Source organism: Eptesicus fuscus, chromosome 17, assembly GCF_027574615.1.
Source record: "Eptesicus fuscus isolate TK198812 chromosome 17, DD_ASM_mEF_20220401, whole genome shotgun sequence".
NCBI classification, from domain to species: domain Eukaryota; kingdom Metazoa; phylum Chordata; class Mammalia; order Chiroptera; family Vespertilionidae; genus Eptesicus; species Eptesicus fuscus.
The window spans coordinates 46,386,177-46,408,243 of record NC_072489.1 but is presented as its reverse complement, the minus strand read 5'-3'; the positions used below and the strand labels follow the sequence as shown (position 1 = coordinate 46,408,243).

Sequence of the window (22,067 nt, the reverse complement as noted above, 5' to 3'; positions counted from 1 at the left end):
TCAGGGTCAATGCATTGTATAGAGGACTCTCCCATTATCCTCAATTGTTAATTGGTTCCTTCTCTTCAACCAGGAGCCATTGTGCCTGTTATCCACAATATTCAGTGGGTGTCACTCAGAAGCCCACCAGGCTGTTTAACAAAATGGAAAAATCCCATCTCCCTAGACTGAAGGAGAAACAAATGCCAGGGTCCCAAATAATAATAAGAAAAAGCTGTTTGCAAAAAGTTGACCAAACATTTTTTTTCCCCTCAGAAAACTGAGATAAGCAGAATCAAGTTCTAAAGTAAGAGAACAGACAGGAACATACTCTGTGCATAATAAAAGAGGATTTTAATTAAATTCATTTCCCCCCCAAAAATGAGCAAAAATGTTAATGTAAAATGTTAATATGCTAGTGTTGCATCTGTGTGGTAGATAAGCTATTTAACTGTCTTTGGGATTTTCTCCTCTAACTTCACCCCTTCCTCTCTTTCCCCCTCCCTTCTTACCTTCCTTTTTTCCTTTATCTTTTTCTCTTTCTTTCCTTTCTTCCTTCCTCCTCCTTTCCCTTCCTTATATCCTTCCTACTTAATCAAATCCAATTAAAATCTTCCAATTATCTGTTCACACTAAGGGCACCGTTTCCCAGTTTCCACTGCCATAGTTTGATTAGTGAAAATGACTAAAGGTCACAGCTGCAGCTAGGACATCTGTAGCCTGGGGACCTTAGTGTTTCCCATAGGTGGGACACTTTTCCGGCCACCTAGCCTTCGCTATTGGAGACAGGCCAGTTTAAATGAAGAAAAAAAAAAAGACATAAAAACAGATGGATACTTCCCATTTCTGCTCTGGTTCAAATGTAGCTATGTGATTAGTGCCTCTGTGTAGAGTTTTGACCTACACAGACCATTACTCTGTCCTAAAAATAAGACAATATTTGCTCTGCCTTCCTTATAGAAATAAGAATATATGAAGGCAATGTATGGCTGTTAAAGTACCATGTAGTAGATTATAGGGACCACCTTGGCACCCCTGTCTCTGTGAATCTTTGGATAGATTTCCCTCTGAAGACACTGGGAAGTCTTCTGTGTCTCATTGGGCACATTTTGGTTATAGATAAATTGACATTGGGGGAAAAGGTGTTTGGACATGGACTGATGTTTAGGTGATAAGAACAACTAGGTCTGTTTGCTATTGTCCAGAGTCCAGTGGTCGCCAAGCTTTCGGACCTCACGGACCACCAGTGGTCCGCGAACCACTGGTTGGTGACTGCTGCTCCAAAGGTTTCCTTAAACCAGCGGTTGCCAACCTTTTGGACCTTATGGAACACCAGTGGTCCACAGACCACTGGTTGGTGATCACCGGTCCAGACTATACCCTCCTGAACAGTCAACAAGTTTTCAAGAATCTCTGTATTTACACCCTGAACATACTCTCTGCCTACAGCTCTCTGACCTGACCCCAGATGTATGGCACATCAAGATTTCTTCCAGCAAATAATTTGAACTTTGTCACTTCAGATACACCTTTGGCCAAAGGTTTAATTATTTTCAATAAGGAAGTCTGTTCAATTATGTTTTATGGTTTCATTGTCGGTGAGAATAAAAAACACACGGTGTGAGAAAACACTGGCTACTTTCACTGTTTTCTGGACTCGCTTTTTAGGATTTTACCTGATATATCTCTTTTTGTTGTTTGCATTTTACTGATGAATGGGGAAGAGAATGAGGCAGTGGGAAGAGTCCCTGGCCAGCTCATGTCCAAGGAGAGAAGTGAGAGATCTGTTTCTTACACTAACTCCTCTGTCTTTCTCCATGCCCAAATGCAGACCCCTCATTCTTCCCCTGGACCCTCAATTCTCATGTTCTCAAGGGAGAATGGCCTGAAGCCCTTTTCCCTGGCCAGCTCATGGGAACCTTGGACTTTTTCACAGTGAAGGGATGAGGTCACTATGACTTGTAGCCCTATATATTCTTGTCAGCCTGCTCTCACTCAGGGGTCAAGGCTTATGTTGCCAGGAGACTTTGATGCCCAAGGAAACAAAAGGAGATCTGCTCCGTAATCTCACACAAACACAACAGGGAGGAGGCTCCCATGAATTACAACACCATCAAATATGGTCCCATTTATTCCAGCTTCACATTTAAGTAAATATAATATCAAGTAACAACAACAGAGAGTAGCTATTTAGTGCAAAGAGCCTGGACCAGAAGCTTCAGGCTTCAACCTAGAGACAGACCACAGAACAGGAAGAAGAGAGCTGAAGGAATTCAGGAGAGAGCATGGCACACACCTAAAACTGTCACTGTCAAATAGGGCTCTTTTTGATAAAAATCTAATAATCTGTGCGAGATTGGTTATTATGGGCAGCTAACAACTACTTTTGTTAGCTAATGGCCCAAGGTGAGGCCAACAGCAGTTTCCACTATAATAACTGTCTGGTAAATGCAGCCATGATTGATTTGGAGGGAATTATGAGCACGATAAAAGTTTCAAGGAACATTTCCTCCTTCATGCACATAACCCACAGTATAAACTTGTTCCTTGATGTTGTGAGTTTTTGCCACTAAGACACATCAGTCTTGCCCCCTTCAGTCAAGGCCCATTCTTGCCATAATTAGCAATATGGGTGGGGCAGGTCCTTGGATTAAAGTAATTTTTTTCTTTGTCTTCATTTTTAAATGCAGAGAAGTGTTGGGCAGAAAGTTAATAAGAAGAACTTAGTGCAGTTGACCCTTGAACAACATGGTTTTGAACTATATGGGTCCATTTACAAATTTTATTGAATTTATTGGGGTGAAATTGATAATAAAATTATATAGGTTTCAGGTGTACAATTCTATAATACACCATCTGTATATTGTATTGTAAGTTCACCACTCCAAGTCAAGTGTCCTTCCATCACTATTTATTCCCCCTTTACTCTCTTCTATTTTCCCCATCCTCTTTCCCTCTGGTAATCACCATACTATTGTCTGTGTCTATGAGGTTGTTTTTGTTTTGTTTTTTCTTTGCTTAATCCCTTAACCTTTTTCACCCAGTCCCCCATGACATGTCTTCCCTATGACAGCTGCTAGTCTATTCTCTGTATCTATGAGTCTAGAAAAAAGAAGTTGAAGAATATACAAATAAGTGGAAGCATATACTCTGTTCCAAGATGGGAAGAATTTAGACCATTAAATTGCCCAACTACCCAAAGCAATCTATAGATTCAACACAGTTCCTATAATGATGCCAATGGTGTATTTCACAGACCTAGAACAAATATTCCAAAAAAATGTATATGGAACCACACTAGACAATAATAATCTTGAGAAAGAAGAACAAAATTGGAGGAATCATGATACCTGATATTAAACTATACTATAAGGCCATAGTAATAAAAACAGCATGGTACTGGCATAAAATAGACATATAGATCAATGGAACAGAATAGAGAGCCCAGAATTAAATCCACACCTTTATGGTGAATTAATATTTGACAAGGGAGGCAAGAGCATACAATGGGGTAAAGATAGTCTATTCAAAATTGGTATTGGGAAAATTGGACAGATACATGCCAAAAAAAAAAAAAAAGGAAATTAGACCACCTTTTTATATGATACACAAAAATAAACTCAAAATAGATTAAAGACTTAAGTGTACAGACACATTCATACATAATTTTTAAATAAATATATACAGTACTGAAAAAATGTATTTTCCTTATGATTTTCTTAATAACATTTTGTTTTCTCTTACTTTTTATTGTAAGAATGCAGTATATAGTACCTATAACATGAAAAATATGTGTTCATCAATTTTTTATGTTATCTTAAGGCTTCTGGTCAACATTAGGCTATTAGTAGTTAAGATTTTGGGGAGTCAAAAGTTATATAGGGATTTTTTACTACACAGTGGGTTGCCATCTTAATCCCTGTTAAGGTCAAATCTAATTACTATCACATGTTACATTTATCATGTGTCAATCTGGGTGCTAAGTAGCATTTTGCACACTGTGCAGAAATGTGTTAACAGACCTGAAATTGACATCTTTCAAAATATCTGTGTGCAAGACTGGTCCTTGACTAGCATCTGGGAACTTGGACCTGGGGGTGTTTCTAGTCAACAGTTAACTGACTAGAGTGTCTAGATTGTTTTGCCAACAATATGGTTTATTCTGAACACCTGCTTTCCTCTGGGAGTCTAGACTTTTGGTCTATGCTAGGCAAAGGATGCCTATTTGATCAGAACCCAATAAAACTCATAAACACTGAGTTTCCAATGAGCTTCTCTGGTAGACAGCCCGTCACACACATTGCTACAACTCATTGCTAGAGGAATTAAGCATGTCCTGTGTGACTTCATGGGGACAGGGCTCTTGGAAACCTGTGTCTTGTTTCCTCCAGACTCTGTTCTATGAGCCTTTTCTCTTTGATGATCTTGTTTTGTCTCCTTTCACTGTAATAAATTATAGTCATGAGTATGACTATAAGCTGAGGCTGTGAATCCTTCTATGGAATTGGCAAACCTGGGGTGGTCTTGGGGATCCCTGACACACACATAATCCAATTTGATTTTACAGCCTCCCTAAAATTTAAGTATTAAAGATGAGGAATCAGAGGTTTGTAAAGACCAAGAAAGTTGACTGATATTAGACATTTAACAAAGGGACATAATAAGAATTCAAATGTAGGTTTCTCTTGCTCTGAACCCTGGGCTCATGAACAGACTGCACACCACCTGCCTGCGTTTCTGACCTTGTGCTTTGCTTCTGATTATAGTTGGTGTAGTGTGGTTATCACCACTTGGGCCATTGATGGCCCATTCCTAGCAGAGTCCCCCCTCCCCCCGCCAAATGTAAATTCTGTAAGGGCAGGGCCATATCTGTAGTGTTGCCTCCCCAGTTCCTACCAGAGCGCCTTGCAAAAATTAAGAACTCAATAAATATTTATTGAATAAACTGGTGAATGGATGTTTAATTTGTGTTTTCTATTTGCTATTAAAAGAGCCCTGTGAAACAAGGCACCAGTTAGAATTAAGCCATTTTAAAATTGGAGTTCAGCCCTGGCTAGGTAGCTCAGTTGGTCAGAGTGTCGTCCCAATACACCAAGGCTGCAGGTTCGATTTCTGGCCAGGACACATATAGCAAGCAACCAATGAATGCATAAATAAGCAGAACAACAAATTGATGTTTCTCTCTCTCTCTCTCAAATCAATAAATAAAGACTTTAAAAAATTGGGAGTTCAGAAGACTAAGAGATGAAATAATTTATCTCATGGCTGCATAGCCTGTCATCTTTAGGAATATAACTGAGCTACAATCCAGGTCTCCTCCTCCTCCCACGCAGTTTCCCCATTACTGCTGGTCCCTGTTCTGCTATTGTGATTAGAATGTTCGGAGACCTGCTAGCTTGCTGTTTGCCAGGGGCCTCTTAAGTGCAGTTTGTTTGTATAGTGGCATTTATATCATCACTGAGTTGTTGCTAGGAAAGGTGCTCCTTGTATTCACTTAGACTCTTATAAAACGTGTCATTTTCACCACATGCAGCATATTACTCCAAAAACACCATGAGGAGTATAAGTAAGAACCATAGGCGTCCTTAGACCCATGAGAAGCACTGATAGAGACTTATGAAACCAATACCAGCCCCATAACATTTCCTCGACCTGACATTCTAAAAACATAATATTTGTTTCAGTTTACATGAGTCAAGTCTCAGAATAGCAAATACACAAAATGCATCCAGTACAAACAAAATATTTGGAACTCAGCTATTGCATTGGTTTGGGCCAAGCAACAGCCAACAGCAGTAAAATACATTCCTGGACAGCAGAAACATGTTGGAGAGTTCTTAGAATGCTTTGCAACAGGAATGAACTTCCAGTGCCCTTAGATGTAAGAATTAAGGTCTTCTGCGTGTTCAGTTCTACATTCAAAAAATCTAAACATGTGTTTTCTAAACCATTCTTTGGTTCTTCCAACACAGATAACAAAGGGAAGGGACTTTCTCCTCAATGTGTGTCTGCATGCGCACATTACATCAGAACGAAGTGGAGCTGAAAAGGAGGGGCCAGTTGGTAATACATTATCCAAACTTTCAAAATAATCAATCTACTTCAGTATTAGGAAACTCTGAAACACAGATGAGCACACATCTCAATATTTTGACTTGGGCCATCATTTAGGGTAGTAGTCACACCAGACTCTGTCTCAGCTCTGAATCCCAGAAGTTTGGAACAGAGGGAGTTGTCAGTGGAGGAAAGCAAGAAAGAGGAGGGCTCATGCTACTTACAAACCACGTGCAGGAAGAGGACAGCTGTATCCGAGCCCAGGTTGTTCTCTGCATAGGCCGTCACCTGGAAGATCCCTGCACTCTTGTACACGTGCTTGATGCCATCCTCAATGGGGCTGAAGTTAGCATAGGACACCGCAATCCCATCCCCAAAGTCAAGCTGGATGTTCGTCCTTTGGAGATCGCCCTGCAAGAAGGAACAGCAATTGGCTTGAGCTCAATCACATGACTTAATCTCGGATGCTTCGCCTGTGTCTTCATCATCACCCTCTGAAAACCTAAAGTCTCCCCCAGGGGGGCTGAAACACTCTCAACACAATCAACAGACTCCCATCTGAGATCCACTGGGCACTGTGGGCAAGCACCATGGACCTGTTGTTCCTGTCTGCCTGAGCTCGGTCAGGCTGGATTAGTGTGACACTGGCAATAATAAAGAAGATAGAGACTCTCTGCAACTCTGGCTACCTCACACATGGTTTCATTATTCTTTTCCTGTTGCATAATAATACCAATAACAATAATAATAACAGCTAACAGTTTCTTTCCTATTTCAAACATTTAATTTCCTCACAACTCTATATTGTAGAAAGCACTACATTTTACAAGTGTATTGCAGCTGGTAGTGGTAGAGCCAGGTTTTAAACCCAGGCAGTTTAGTATCAATGCTAATGTTCTCAACCACCATCCTATAATTGTAATTGTTCATATTTTTAGTATTTATTATTGTGGTCTGAGCATTATGCTAATCATTTAGCACATATTATATAATACCGCCTTCAAAATAACTCTATGAGGTAAGATGATTTATTTCCATTCTGTAGATTAGCACTGCACACTAGCTAAGATTACATCTGTGCTCTGTTGACCTTGGATGTCCCTAAACCTAACTAAACCCCTCTTCCCTGAAGCATTTTCTGGCCCTCCCAGCTCACAGATACCTCTGCCTCTGAAAAAGCCAAGAGTTTTTGGGTGCTGTCTGGTAATGTGATACCAATGGGTCAGGTGAGTGGATCGTTATCACCCCAAGCCCCCAAACCAGTGCTCAGCTTCTTAAGGGCCAATGCTAAACCCCATCCTTTCTTTTCCCTCCCTCTCCATATTAGACCAACATTCTGGATAAATGCAATCGAACCTGACCACAAAACAAGAATAATAGATGAAAAAGAACTGGATCTCTTTTCATTTACAAAGATGGTTGATGGGATGGAAAGAGAAATGCATCATTTCAGAATTATGAGCCAATCCTTCCATCCAGTGAGTGTGCATCCATCATACTTTCACTTTCTGTCTCTTCCCCCATAGCAACTCCGATGTGAGTAAAATATTGATAGGTGCTCCCTTGCCCCACATACAATGTCAACTACCTTTGAGTTTATGAATATAAATTAAAGTGGAAATGAACTGGATGCAATTCAAATGGATCAGATCGTGGCTCTTCACATCCATTCAAGAGAAGGTTTTATAGCTCTGGTCCTGGAAACTCCCTAGTGAGAATGTGATAATGACCTCTTCTGAATCTGTAAGTTTTTTCATTCAAGCACCGAGTGTGGGTGATGGCTGAAAAGTCTGTCAGCCAGGATAAGGAACCTTCACCATCCTGTCCAGTGTGGGCCTGACTTTAAAGGTTTCTAAAGTATTCACACTTCCGGAAAAACACAAAAGTCCTGACCTGCTTTGGTCTCTTTCCAAGATCTCAAGAGCACAGAGCAATTTGCATATAAATTCAGAGGGCTTTGTAAATCAGGCAAGCCTTCTTGCCCCACCATCTCAGCCAGGAGTGCCTGAAAACCAACCAGGTTTGAGAAGAGATGAAATAGCTCATATAGGGAGCAGGAAGCAGGGAGCAGAGCTATTTCCATCCTGGAATGAATGAACTTAGTCTGATTTTACTGCCCACATTACAGAAGACATTAAAAATGAACTAATGGAGCAGCTAGTTGATGGAAAAGCAACCAATATGATATTTTTCATAAAGATAAATTGAAAGGATTTTAATAATCCGCCACTACCCTCATACTCATACTGTGGAGTCCATTTGAAAGCCCCATAGGCTTTTTAATTAGAGGGGTAAAGGGTTACAATGAAAAAAAAAGAGGCTCCTGAAGGCAACAAATAAAATTTGAATTCCCTTCTTCTGGCGAAGTTTATAGTATATGGTCTTATGGTGATAAACACTCCTTCAGCAAAGCAGAGCCTAAAGAGGAACCCCAGAGAATATATCAGGTCTGCTCTGCAAGAGACAAGCAGCAAGACTGCAGTGTGAGTCCCTGTGGCTGGATGAAGGGAAGGAGGTCTCTAAACATCCAAGCCTTCTTTTGGTCCTTCTATCTTCTCCCAGAAATCTCAGCTTCTCGGCATTGACTTCCTTTCTTTTCTTTTTTTTTTTTTAAATATCATGTGAAAGAGACACATTGATTGGTTGCCTTCTGAAGGTGTCCCGACTTGAGCAGGGATTGAACTTGCAACCCAGGTACGTGCCCTTGATCCGAATCAAACCCGAGACCATTTGGTTCAAGGACTGATACTCTAACCACTGAGCGAACTGGCCAGGGCTGCATTGAGTTTCATACAGGGCCCTGAATATTTTTCCTCTTCCCTTTCAGACAACAGGGAATGGTCTGCTTGTGAGTTCTGACCTCAGAGACCCTGGCCAGCACCTACCTCCTCCATGAGGATGATGAAGGTCGCATTGTGCCCCTGCTCTGCCACCAGGCGTCCATCTGTCGTCACCACATGGAGGCCTCGAGGGGCTTTTCCAGGGCACACCTGGGCCTTGGCGGTGTACTTCTCCCTTAGCCCATCTGTGCAGTTGTTGGACACAATCCGCCGGTACCTAAGGAGCATTGGCAATTGTCAGTGGTGTGGTTTGTGTTGTGTGCGTGTGTGTTAGAAGGAGTGCAAGAGAGCAAGACAGACATTGCGCACAGCTACTCCTCAAAACAGAGCCTCAGAGAAGACAGCCATTTAGGAAGCTAAATAAATGCTGAGGAGCCGCTATCCCTCCATCTCAGGAAGAGTAGCTCTTTAAACATTATTATCGATCCTACCTGGTGAGCCACAGATCAGATCAGTGTCTAAAGCAGCCAAGAAAAATCAATGTCTGACTCACACACAAGACAGGAGGAGGCAGACCCATTGGACTATGGAAGCAGAAAGAGCAGGTGCTGATCTCTGTGAGGGAGAGACTTGTTTCTAGTTCCCCGAGGCCACCCCCAGTTTCCCCTGTACCAGAAAGCAGCTAGAAGATGGGACTTCTATCTCTGATTAATAAGGAAGCCTCGTCCTGTCTCCTCTCCACCACCAGGGCATCATTCCATAGCTTAACACCTAACAGTCCTTACTCTGGAGCCACTGGGATATTTTATAGAATATTTTCTCTTTGCTAATATTTTATTTCTTACCACAAATACCAGACGAGAAGCACGAGTTTGAAACTCCTATTCAGCCCAATCGAGGTAAAATTATTTCAGAGAAGTGAGCATGGGAAGACCTCCCACAAGGACTGTGACCTTCTAGGACAAGGTCCAGTCTGTGCACAGTGATGCCATGTCATCTCTCTTGACCACAGACCTCAGCACCTGAAGTCAAGCTGAGAGAGTGCACAGAGCCCTGACCTACATGACGGACTTATTTCTAGGCACATCGTTATCTCTAAATTGCATTAAAGCCACATTCTGGGAAAATCACATAAAATAAATGGACCCCCACTATCATCATCATCATCACCACCATCACCATCACATTATGTCCTCTTTCACCCTGGATATCAGGAGCAACTAATCAAGCCATCCATATTGCCTTCTTCTGGTGGCTTTGAAAGCAGATGAAACCAAACTCTTCTGTATATCAGTCCTCTATTATATCTGATATTTCTCCCTCCCCCGCAATTGCTAAACTCCTAGCCATACTTTCCATCCAGAGATCTCATGAAGATATTGGGCAAATGGTGTATGTAGTTATTGTCTCAGATGGAATCACAATATTTCTAGAAGAGAAAACCTTGATCAAAACAATAGCTATGGTCCGTCAAATGGCAAAAGGTATTGAAACTGGGTAATCAGAAATCTCTTCTGATGTTCCCAAAAAGCTACTCTCAGCTGAAGAACTCCTCAGGCTTCCCTGGAAACCATATAAACAAACTCTATCTACATCCCATCCTGCTTCAACAGTGATGCACCCTTTCATCCCAACTTAGAGAAACACAAAAATAGTGAGTGGAATTCCTTTGGTTGTTTTACTTACCCAGTGCTGTTAAGGTAGCTTTGACCAAGGCTGCAGTCCTTTGATGGAGATGCTGGATTGTACCAGAAAGCTGGGACACACTGGCTCTCTCCATGTCTCTCATAGCCATAGTCACTGTCCACAAAATGAATATTGCATAGTGGTGTAGATGCAAAAATGTTTAAAATACACACACAAACAGAAATACATCCCTATGTGCACCCAAAACTCTGCAACACGTTCTTTCAAATACTCCCGGTGAGGGCAAATATTTCATACTTGGAGAATAAATTATTAGATTTAGAAATAATCCCAAGTGTTATGGAGTCCAATGTAGAGAAAAAATAGTGGATTATCAAATGTAGATTCTAGGTTCAAAAAGTATGAAACTACATATGTGGCAGGGGCACTGGCTTGGGGTGATTGTGAAGGATGCTATATGCTTAAAAGCATGCTTTGGGTCACAGTGGGATTACTCAAATAATTAGATGACAACCAAGAAAATGGCTTTAAAGGTCAAGGTTCATTTCTGTGTTATATCCCACAGGTATTCTTCCAAAATTCCAGATTTTATTTTTCCCTGCCAATTCTCTCTGAAGCACATATATACATTTGCATTCAGATATATCCATTCAGAATTTTCCCAACTACATGTAACATAGGCTCCCTTTTGTCCTAAACAATAACAAAAAACATAGTTCTTGGTCATGTTTTCATAAAAGCCTAGCCATAACAAAACCAAGAAAGAGCCCTGGCCTATGTGGCTCAGTTGGATGGGTGTCATCCCACACACCTAAAGGTTGCAGGTTTGATTCCAGGTCAGGGCACATGCCTGGGTTGTAGGCCCCATCCCTGGTGCAGGACATGAGGGAGACAGGTGATTGATGATGTATTGCTCTCACATCCATGTTTCTCTGTCTCTGTCTCTTCCTTCCTTTCTCAACAAACAAACAAAGACATATACACACACACACAAATTCAATTATGATTCCTTTCTCCTTTCCTTCCCATTTAAAAATGAGAAAGTAAATGGAGAGGAGGGCCCTATCTGAAATTTAAATGATATTTCCTTATTTCTTAGAGTTTCATAGGCTCCCAGATAAGTAATTGTCAGGGTAGAAAAAGAACAATAAAGTATCACTGCTTGTAACCAACCAGAGGTCTTTGAGGGTGACTTTATTTGGCAGGAAAATTCATGCTTCTGAGTTAAGCAGCCGAGGATTTCCTGAAAGCCACACATTGATCAGAACAACCTGGACATTTGACTATTGATCCAAGTGTTAATAAAACATAAAACAGCAAGAGAAATCATTCTCTCTGGACCCACCCCTCTTTTCTTCTTCTGTTCCCATATTCTTTGATCCAAGGTTTAATTAAAATCCAATGAAGTTAGAGGCCAATTATCTATATATGTAACTGGGATAGGAATGAAAGGGAGATAGGAATAAAACTTTAATTCCACATTCTTTATCACTTAATATGTGCCCTGTCCTCTGGAAGAAGTACAACAATCCCTCTCCTTAAGGGGTTTTCAGTCTTTTGAAGATAGGCATATAACATGCCTCAAATCCAATGAAAAAACAGAATAACAAGTATGAAGTAGAACACAGTATAATACAGGATGAAGCAGTATAGTTTAGAAGTAACAACTGATTAATGAGATTATATGAATTATCTCCCCAGTTTGACACCACTCTACCTTCTTACCACCTTCCTCCACAACTAACTCCATCTGACCCTCAAGCCATCTTTTCAACCCTCTTTGTCTTTGTATGTATTATGCCCTGGTCTTGAAGTACTGTACCCTTCTCTGTATTTGTCACTTTCCTACAGATCCTTCCTCAGTATCTAGGGCAGATGAGACCATCCATGATTCCTATTCAAAATTTCTATAGCCACAGCATGTTGGAAACATTGAGGCCATAAAAGAGCAGAGACCTCAGTTAGTTTTGTTTGTCCATGTGAGTCTAGAATGGAATCTATGACATTGAAATTACATTGAAAAAGGATTAAATTACATTGAAAAAGGATTGCACTAAATTATGCCATTGTATTTGGTCTCTGCAGAAAGATTGTGAGCCCACAGTTAATTTTCCAATGTGTACCACAGAGAACATCCCAAGTACTCAACAGATGCCTGTGCAGTGAGCGTTAGCTAGAGTCCTTACAAATTGCTATGTGGAAAGATAGAACCCAAGACCAGCTTTGATATGACCACATTAAGAAAGAAAAGGAGCAATGGGCACATCTGTCAAGTGTATCTTCTGCCATGCCTCCTGATCAAGGATTGGGGATCTCCCAGCCTGAGAGTTGACTCAAAGGGACTCAGTGTTATACCAGCTTATAACAGTTCCTGGGAGCCAACTTAAAATTTCAGGACTTTTTCAAGCTATTTAAGGACCAGCAATCAGTCATTATTAAAAATTAAATAATATAACATTTTATTTAAACGTTATATTTAAAAGGCAATAAATATTCAAAACACAGAAATTCCTCATTACCTTACTGCATTGCATTATTATTATACTAGAGGCCTGGTGCATGGATTCATGCACTGGTGGGGTCCCTTGGCCTGGCCTGCACCCTCTCACAATCCTGGACCCCTTGAGGGATGTCAGACTGCCAGTTTCGGCCCAATCCCCACAGGTCAGGCTGAGGGACACCACCAGTGTATGGATCCATGCACCAGGCCTCTAGTTTGCATGGATCCTTGGTTAATCTCTTGCCACCATCCCTCCTCCCCTCTTCCCTCTAAGATTCATCAGTCTGTTCCATGTTTCCATGCCTGTGCATTGAGCATCTGCCCCCTGGTGGTCAGTGCTTGTCATAGCTACCAGTTAATGGCCGAATGGTCAGACAGTCACTTAGGCTTTTATATATAGAGATAATATATAGCATATAAAATGTTATTATATACCAGAGGCCGTGTGCACAGATTCATGCACATTGAAAGGAAATTAATTAGAAGGTGGCTGGGTCATACCTACCAGCCGATTGGCCAGTCGGCCGGTGGCTTAGCTTTTTAGATATATAGATTATTATGTTAGTTATGCTCTTGAGGTTATTTACATCTAAGTACTTATATACTAGATATACTATGTAATGCTACACATCTCTCCCAAAGTCTGCAGTCACTGACATCATGTTGGTGGCTTGAAATTGGCCATGGTGGGAATATTTATAACAATCAGCAAAGGCTACTAATTAGGGATTCTTTATTTATTTGTTCCCAAAGAGCTGGGAGGTCAAATATTTACCAGCATACACTGGACATCTGATTTCTAAGCATTGTTTATCTGTAGAAACACTTAGATTGTCGTGTGTCTGCATCCCTTCTAGAAAATTCCCCCATTGCTCTATGAGATGAATCTGTTAAATGTCCTGCTAACCTTAAGAATTTTAGTAATTTTGGAAGAAAGGGTGCTCTCCTATGCAGCTTTGGGAGAGAGAGAAATGCCTTAATGCTCTTTGCTGAATGCAACCATCTTTAGCAGTTCTGTTCAGCTCTGTGACCTGTTAGCCATATAGTAATTAAAAAGAGGGCATCAGGCATGCTTCTTTGCCCCAAAGAGAGAAAGAAGCTCATTAATACTTAATAACATTAATGGAAACATCCCTGGTTGCCCCCAAGCTGTGGACTTCTTCATTAACTTCTGCTAAATGTATATTAAAATCTCTCATACTGCCCCACCTCCATCCCAGCTCTGGAGTTCACATAATTTAGACAAACAAGCAGTTTCAGTGGCTGCTCCAGCTTCCTGGGGAAAAGGTGTTTATCTGTTGAATTGTGAAGTTTGGAGTGAATGTGCCGGAAAGTTTGATTTGCCTCAGGGAAGTATGCTGCCACAGCTTCTGCAAACACACAAGCAGTTTCCTTCAAGAAATGTCACCTCTGTGCCTTTCTTTAGAGGGTTTAGAACTTCTTTAAAAGTTTAGGGGGAAATGTGTCCATTTCTAGGAACCTGTATGTACAAATCTCATCCAGAGATCCAGGGAGGAGCCTTAGACAATCTAAAGAAGAAATGACAGCTTCAGAAACCAAAAAGCCTCTGCATTTCAGAACAGGAAGGGACACTTGTATTCCCTGAGTCCAATCCCCTCCGTTGGCAGATTAGGAAGGAGGAGTAAAGAGAGGAGAAATGACTTGTTGGAGATCATACATAACTGACAATGGCAGACTGAGGTGATAATCGAGACTCTTGAGCCCTGGTTCAGCATTAGTACAATCCCAGGGGCACCCATTTCATCATCAGTAGAGGGCTGCTTGGTTCTCAGGAATGACATTCTCAGTCTCTTGGAGCCAGCCAAGAAGTCATCTGCTGGCCCAGCTCAGGGGCTGTGCTACTCTCACCAGGCACAGCCCCTCCTAGCCTCACAGACCCCCAGGTTCTCAATTCTTCCATTTGGCACTTGAGATTCCAAGATCAATGTCCCACAGGTGCATCTGTCCTATTTTAGGAGACAGCACAGCATGTGGGTTTGGGATTAAGCAGAGAGAGGTTTTCTGATAGGTGCAGAGTGAACAGTCAACAAACAGAAATAACCTCAACAAAAACAATGGGATAAGAACATCGTTATCATTTAGCTAAGGCATAAGCCTAAACACAACCATGAAGATAATTACAGAAACTGCTTGAAAAAACCAACAATCATGCCTTACATATTTCTGCTAATTCAACCCCATGCTCTCATCTGCCCTTATTCCTCTAGTCATCAAGAACACTCTCATATACCTGGTTTCCCTGAAGTGCTGCCCATTTTCCTTGTACTATCTCAGCAGGAAGTCTACACAGCTCCATCACCACCTCCTGCAGGAAGCCTTCCATCATTATTCCAGTCCTCAGTGAACTCTCTATTCTGACCTTTTCTAGTACTTTCTGCGATAATGAGACTGCTTTATATCTATGGTAGCCATGGCCACATGTCACAAATGCTGGTCTCTGACAAATTTAAGTCTTAGGAGCACTTGAAATATGGCTAGTGTAAGTGAAGAATTGAATGTTTACTTTAACTTTAATATGAATAACCACATGTGACTAGTGGCTATTCTATTGGGCAACACTGATCTGTGCCATAAAATTCAGCACCTAACTATGCTGTTTATTATTTACTGTCATGCCTTCTTTGAGTTCAACAACTCTGGTTTATACATTTTTTTACTTTTCAATAATGTCTTATCTATAGAAAAATATGCTTGATTATACTCTATATGCAGAACACTAAAGGTTGAATGGATTTCAGACACATCTGATTTATATGCTGTGATACCTCAAATATCTTCTGCTTTATCTTCTATATTAGCATTTGATAAAATAGCTCTGTGGATCTGGAACCTACTGAAAAGGATAGACACTAAAACATACTAAGACTTAGGACTCTGGAATCATAACATCATTATTTTTAGTAAGTTACTTAACCTCTCTGTGCCTCCATTTCTTCATCAATAAAATACCTGTAATAGGCAACTTCCAGCAGTTGGCTGAGATCAACATAATCCATCTAAAGAACTTGTTACACAGTAGGTTCTCAGCAAGAGTTATTGCTGAGTAAATGGTTGGCTGAGTGAGTAGGAAAAATGACCTTCTAGGTAGAACCTTCTAGGTGAAACCAGTCCAACTGGTTTCTCATTGAACAAGAGTATTTGGGTCTCTCAGAGGGCAACTCATCCCTAAGAGCTGGCCCTTTATATTACTCTTCTGTCTACATGCTGGTCTCTGACAAATTTAAGTCTTAGGATTTGTTCCTGGCCCCTCACCAGTGACAGAGTGGAGGTGGCTCTCTGTGGTAAACATGAGGCTGGCGATTTACAAGGCTATTAAGTAGAAACTTAATATTCATGCAAAATTCATACACAAATAAACCCTGCTATGGATGGAGGTTGAAAGTCAATGGTAGCCCACAAATAAACACTTCTGAGACTCTTTAAAACCTTCTCTCTTTGAGCAGAGGAGGGATACAGGTGGATAATGCCCTGCCTCTGTGCATTTAGGCTGCACTCCTAAACTTTTCTACCAAAACCAAGATATTTGATCACCCTGCCCAGTCTCCACCCCAGACCCTCTCTGACCAAAGTAGGTTACACCCTCTTCCTGCTTTCTCTGAGACCTGAAAGTTGCTTAGACCAATTGAATAGCTAAGACCTGATTTGGCTCAGGGAAACAACTAGATGGAATATGCTTGATTGTTGCTTATCCTAACTGAGCTAGGAGTTTCAGATTCCTTAGCTAATAAAACTTCCTGGTAGGAAAGACCATTGAGAAGGTGACAAGGCTATGAAACTGTTGCTATAAACTACTTTCCAACATAAACATTAAAAAAAACTATATTTGATGGAAAAACTATATTTTTAACTGATAACTATGCTTATTGAAGTTGACTTAAAAACAAAAAGATAATTTAAAACAGTCCCATTATCCAAAAAAATCACTATAAAAAACAGCAATTTCAGAAATCAAACTGTCTATTCCATACTAAAAAAAGGTACAAAAATACTTTTTAGGCTATGCAATTCTTTTGCTATTTTTCTCAGATCCTGACTAGTCACTTGGCATCCAGGCTTGTGTGTCTGCTTCTCCTCACTCACACTGGTTCTTCTATCTTCTTTTTAATATGAGGTATGATTGGCTATAGAAAGACAAACATAGAATACCTTACCTATCCCCCATCCCCAAATTCTATAAAGTCTTCTTGAATACCATAAACCTGTTACAATTCCAGTAACAGTGATCAAATATACTTCATTCATAACTGTTTTAGAGTTAATGGAACATTCTATGTTGAACCTCATCAACAGCAGATAACCTAGGCCATTTGAAGATGAGTTTTAATTTTAGAATAACTAAACTTGGGGATCCTATTTATTCTGAAACATGAAATCGATCTAAAATAATGCAGACTTGCTAGATTTCTTGAGAAATAGCAATGATGTAGAAGAGAGAGCATGGGATATAGCTAGACTTGCATTTGAACCCAGCTCTTTATCTCCTAGTTACAAGACCTCGGTCAAGTAACTTACATTCCAGATAGTTCATTTTCTTCATAAAATGTCATACTAATGATGCTGACATTACAGGGTGTTGGATCCAAGTGGTCCCTCTACCAATGCAAACATGAGAATCACAGGACACCTTATAAGGACACTCCCTACCCCTGGCCACCTGCTACTTTACTTATAGATGCATTCTGAGAACAGTTCCAAAAAAGGGTTCAAAACTATTTTAAGCGATGTCACCAATATTGGAATAAATGGATAACACCCAAAGGTACAACTTTGAAGATAGTGCTTATTTGAATGTATAAGCTCTGGTTTACTTGTTAAAAATACCATGGGGACCACTTAACCCTGGGGTACAATATTAACAGCAGCAGCAGCAACAGATACCATATGGATGCCTACACCATTAGGATAAATGCCTTTTCCACATTAATGATGTATATTAATTCATTTATTTCTCCCTAGGATCCAATGAGATCCATGTTCTGTATTTGTACTTTACAGCTGAGGAGGTGAAATCAAAGAGATTAAGATGTTTTTTCCTAAGGTCAAAAACTATAAATATCAGAGTTGTGATTTTTTTTTTCAGAATAGTAAATGTTAATGTAATTGCTGAAGGGAAAAAATATTTATGCTACAATTCTTACTCTTTCTCAATTGTGAGTTTTGCCAACGATGGGTGATGGACTAATACAGCTCAGAGAGACACAGGCAAAAATGTAGTAGGACATATGCAAAGACAGTGAGGCTGCATGGAGTCAGCCTGCAGAAGGACACAAAGAAGCCTGATACTCATATTTTGAATATTTAGGTTGACATCAATATGTCATGTGCAATAATTCAGAGTGACCTACTGTATACATTGCTATGACTATTTTTTGCTGAATTGTAATTAATAATTGAAAATCATTCTTCCCAAGTGTGAAAATATATTTTGTTTCCAAAGGATCAAAATTGCCACAGATAAAACATTGCCATTCAGATTTAAATTCCATTTAGCACAACCCATTTGAACGATTCTACTAAAGTCAAGCTTTCTTTTTTATCCTATTTATTAAATGTATCAAGGTGACATTGGTTAATAAAATTATGTTGGTTTCAGGTTTACAAATCTATAATACATCATCTATATATTGTATCATGTGTTCACCACCCTATGTCAAGTCTCCTTCCATCACCATTTATTCCCCTTTAAGCTTTCTAAGGCATAAGTTCAGGAATGAAGAGAAGGTAGGAAGCAGTCAAAGTCATCTGCCTGGCTTACAGTTACTAGATACAGCCATAGTTACACTTGAAAACAATTATGGCTTCCAGTACAAATCACTGTTAAGAAACAGGTTGGATGAAATAGGATGAAATAGGGATGAAGCTGCTGGCTGTGCAGGGGCAGCCATTCTGCATACAATTGAACTTAGGTCTGTTATTTAATACCAGAAAAACTCCAATGCAATTGTCATTGTCTTGCCCCTTCCATATTTATAGGCTCAGACCTGAGACCTTAGCTTTGTCTTTTAATATGGGATGGTTTAATAAAACATCTAAACCAAACTTTAGCTTTTGACTTTGATGTGAAGGAAGAATTCATCCAGCTCGGATCAGAGTAATACTCGCCCATTCCCAGAAATGGGAAGGTTTTGACTTTCCTAAAATGAACAACATTCAGAAACATGGTCCTACTATTTACTGCTTATATCACTCACCTAGGCACTGAGGGTGCAACAATGAAGAAACTCTAAAACTCCTACACTCATGGCACTTACATTCTACTGGGGAAGATAGGCAATAATAAAGCCATCACAAAGTATGATCACTCCAAATGGCAATTAATACTAAGAAGACAATAATCATGCTGATGTTCTAGAGAGTGCCCAGGTGTAGGTAAGATCACATGGCTTCAAAAGGCATTTCTGAAGAGATGATAATTTTCCTGAGATATGAGTGACCCAAAGTTGCCAACCATGTTTAAATTTGGAAGATATCCATGCACATGCTATTTCTTCTGGTAGAAATAAGCCTGGATTAATTCAGGTACAAGAGATGGTAGTGTGACTACAAAACAGTAAACAAGGGAAGAATAGTAAAAAATTAAGGCACAATGATAACAGCAGGCCAAATTACATACAACGAAGCAAGCCAAGGAAAAACATTGGATTATATTTTAAGGGTGAAGAGAAGCTGTTCTCAGCACAGGAGTGGTAAGATCTGATTTTGGTTTTTAAAGTATAATATGCTTGCTGCAAGGAGGATAGAGTGTAGGGTGCACGGGTGAAAACAGAGAAGGAATTAGTAGACTGAAGAATTCACTCAGCGGAAGACATGGGTAAAGGTGCTTTGAGTTAGAAGGTATTTTGGAAGTAGAGGCTTGCAAGTCTTGCAGATGTTCGGGTGAGACAAAGGGAAAAATCAAGCTCTCCTGGGATTTTGACTTAAGTAACTGAATGGATGTCTGTGTGTTTTATTGAGGCTGGAAATACTGGATTGGGGTCAGGATTCAAGATGAATTGAAAAACTGCTTCCAACTCTTCAGGAAGAGTTCTGCTTTGGTCACATATAAATATAAGGGGAGATGGATGTTGAGCAGATGGATGAACACAAATGTCTGCATGCTAGAGGAGAAGGAGGCCAGAGCTGAAGGTAAATATTTGGAAATGTGTGAGTCTAATAGGTTAGGTTTCACATTGTCCTTTGGGGTTGTCAGTGAAGGGAAGAAAGATAGAAATGATGATGAGAGTTCAAGCGGAAGAGGGCAATTTGAGCAAACGTGTCTGAAGGTTACTGTCCAAGGCAGTAGCTCTCTGCACTCTGTCAGTGCCCAGCCCAACCGCTCTGATACTTTCCAAACAGCTGCTCCCTGAAGATGAGAAGTCCCCTTGGACATGCTTCTCTGTGAAAATGCCTCCTTCTGTCCCTCTTCCAGGGATGCAAACTTCCCATCTGGCCCAGGAACTGGGGTAGATGGGCGTACAGGCCAGTAGTTCCTCCCCTAACTCATCTTCCTTCTCTCCCCCCAAACAAGTGAACATCTTGTTGAAAATGGCATTGAGAGGCCAAGGGACTCACCATTCAAAGTCCCAGTCGGCACAGACACAGGGTTCTGAGACCACCGTCCCCGAGGAGTCTCGGCCCAGGGCACACTGAGCTCCTGGCTTGCGTTTCTTGAATATTTTCCTTTCTCCCATGACACAAGGTTCCCCCTTAGAAAGAAAGTCCATAGTGAGAGAGGCAGAAACACACAAAGAAGATGAAGTGAAACAGCTTCTCAACAGGAAGCATTAGGCTTTTCATTCTCTTTTCGTCACTCGGTAGCAATCTCATTCCCAGTAACAGTTTGGGAGTTTCAGGATAAAAGGGCTGTTCTTTTACTATCATACAAAAGGAAAACTATGCAAGGCTGGCCTCTCACTACCCCTCCTCCCAACTTGGCCAGTGATGTTTACTCCATCCTGTTTCTCCTCCATCTCCATAGGGAATTCAAAGACTCCCACCATCCTCACTGACACCACAATTGCCCAATAGATTCCAGCAGAAACTCTAGTGGAAAGGATTCTACTTCTGGAATATTTTTCACATCATGTTCAGAGTAAAACTGAAGTTGACCTGAAGATCCCTCTCTATGATAAACAACCATGCCCAAGTCTTTATTCCTAGTCAAGGGCAAAAAGAACGGGAGAAGTCAGTGCAAATTACAAGGATCCAATGGTTCCGGAGAATACAGATGCCTGACTATGCTGTGTATCAATAAACATCTGCTATTGGTAGAGACCCTCACTCCCACCCCTCACCCTTTCTTAGTGGTCCTGTTCCCAATGCTCTTGGGCCCTTACTCCAAGCTAGCCTGAGAAATGCTCCTCCCCCCAAAGGGGCGGTATAATGATTGAACCTACGAAAGGTCAGTCTCCTACCTGTCTGAGCTTATTTCTCTATGGGTAGAGCTAAAAACCCAGGTTATCACTGCCCCCCAATACAGTGACTTCAATGAGTAGATCAGGATCCCAGAATGCAAAATTGTCCCCAATACCATCTAACTCTACTGAACCTGAATATATGAGCTTCACCCCTTCCCCTAAATCCACCATTATCCTCAGAAGCCCCACTCCAAATAGAAAGGGCCAGATATGAATGACAGGGCTTTTAGTAGCTCTTCTTCCTGGTGGTGTACCTGATTGAGCAGGTGCCAGGTCTGGTAGTCTTCCTTAGTGCAGCGCCGGCTGAAGATAGATTTGTAGTCCACTTTCACCAACTGCCACTCAGAGCGAAGGCTGAAGTGGCCAAAAACTCTGTGTTTAGGGGAGGGATGGGAAAGACAAACAGAGAAAGCCTCAAAGTCAGTCACTAATGCACAAAGATTGGGGGGATAGAAGACTGAATTGCAGCCTAGATTTCACTGGTTCTTTCAAAGTATGTTTTTTGAAGACCATTGAGTAGAAGTCTACTGTATACACAAAATCAGCGAAATGCATTCACAGTGGGCTTAAGAAACCAATCAGTTTTTAATTGCAAAAGTAATATCTATGCTTTATAGTAAAGAATTAAAATATACAAAAGGACAGAGAAGGAAAAATTCAAAGTCCAAAATTCTCCACCAAGATAGAACT

The 22,067-nt window shown here is 40.7% G+C and overlaps 1 protein-coding gene across 1 annotated transcript in view; it reads right to left on the bottom strand.

The window, feature by feature from the left end:
• SORCS3 (sortilin related VPS10 domain containing receptor 3) overlaps positions 1-22,067 on the bottom strand; it is a 529,174-nt gene that overhangs the window by 24,846 nt on the left and 482,261 nt on the right. Inside the window, exons 15-19 of the mRNA XM_008144282.3 lie at positions 21,632-21,749; positions 20,533-20,666; positions 10,500-10,613; positions 8,919-9,090; positions 6,258-6,444 (exon numbers count right to left, since the gene is read on the bottom strand). Of these exons, the coding sequence (XP_008142504.2) occupies positions 6,258-6,444; positions 8,919-9,090; positions 10,500-10,613; positions 20,533-20,666; positions 21,632-21,749 (725 nt within the window). The remainder of the gene's footprint in view (positions 1-6,257; positions 6,445-8,918; positions 9,091-10,499; positions 10,614-20,532; positions 20,667-21,631; positions 21,750-22,067) is intronic.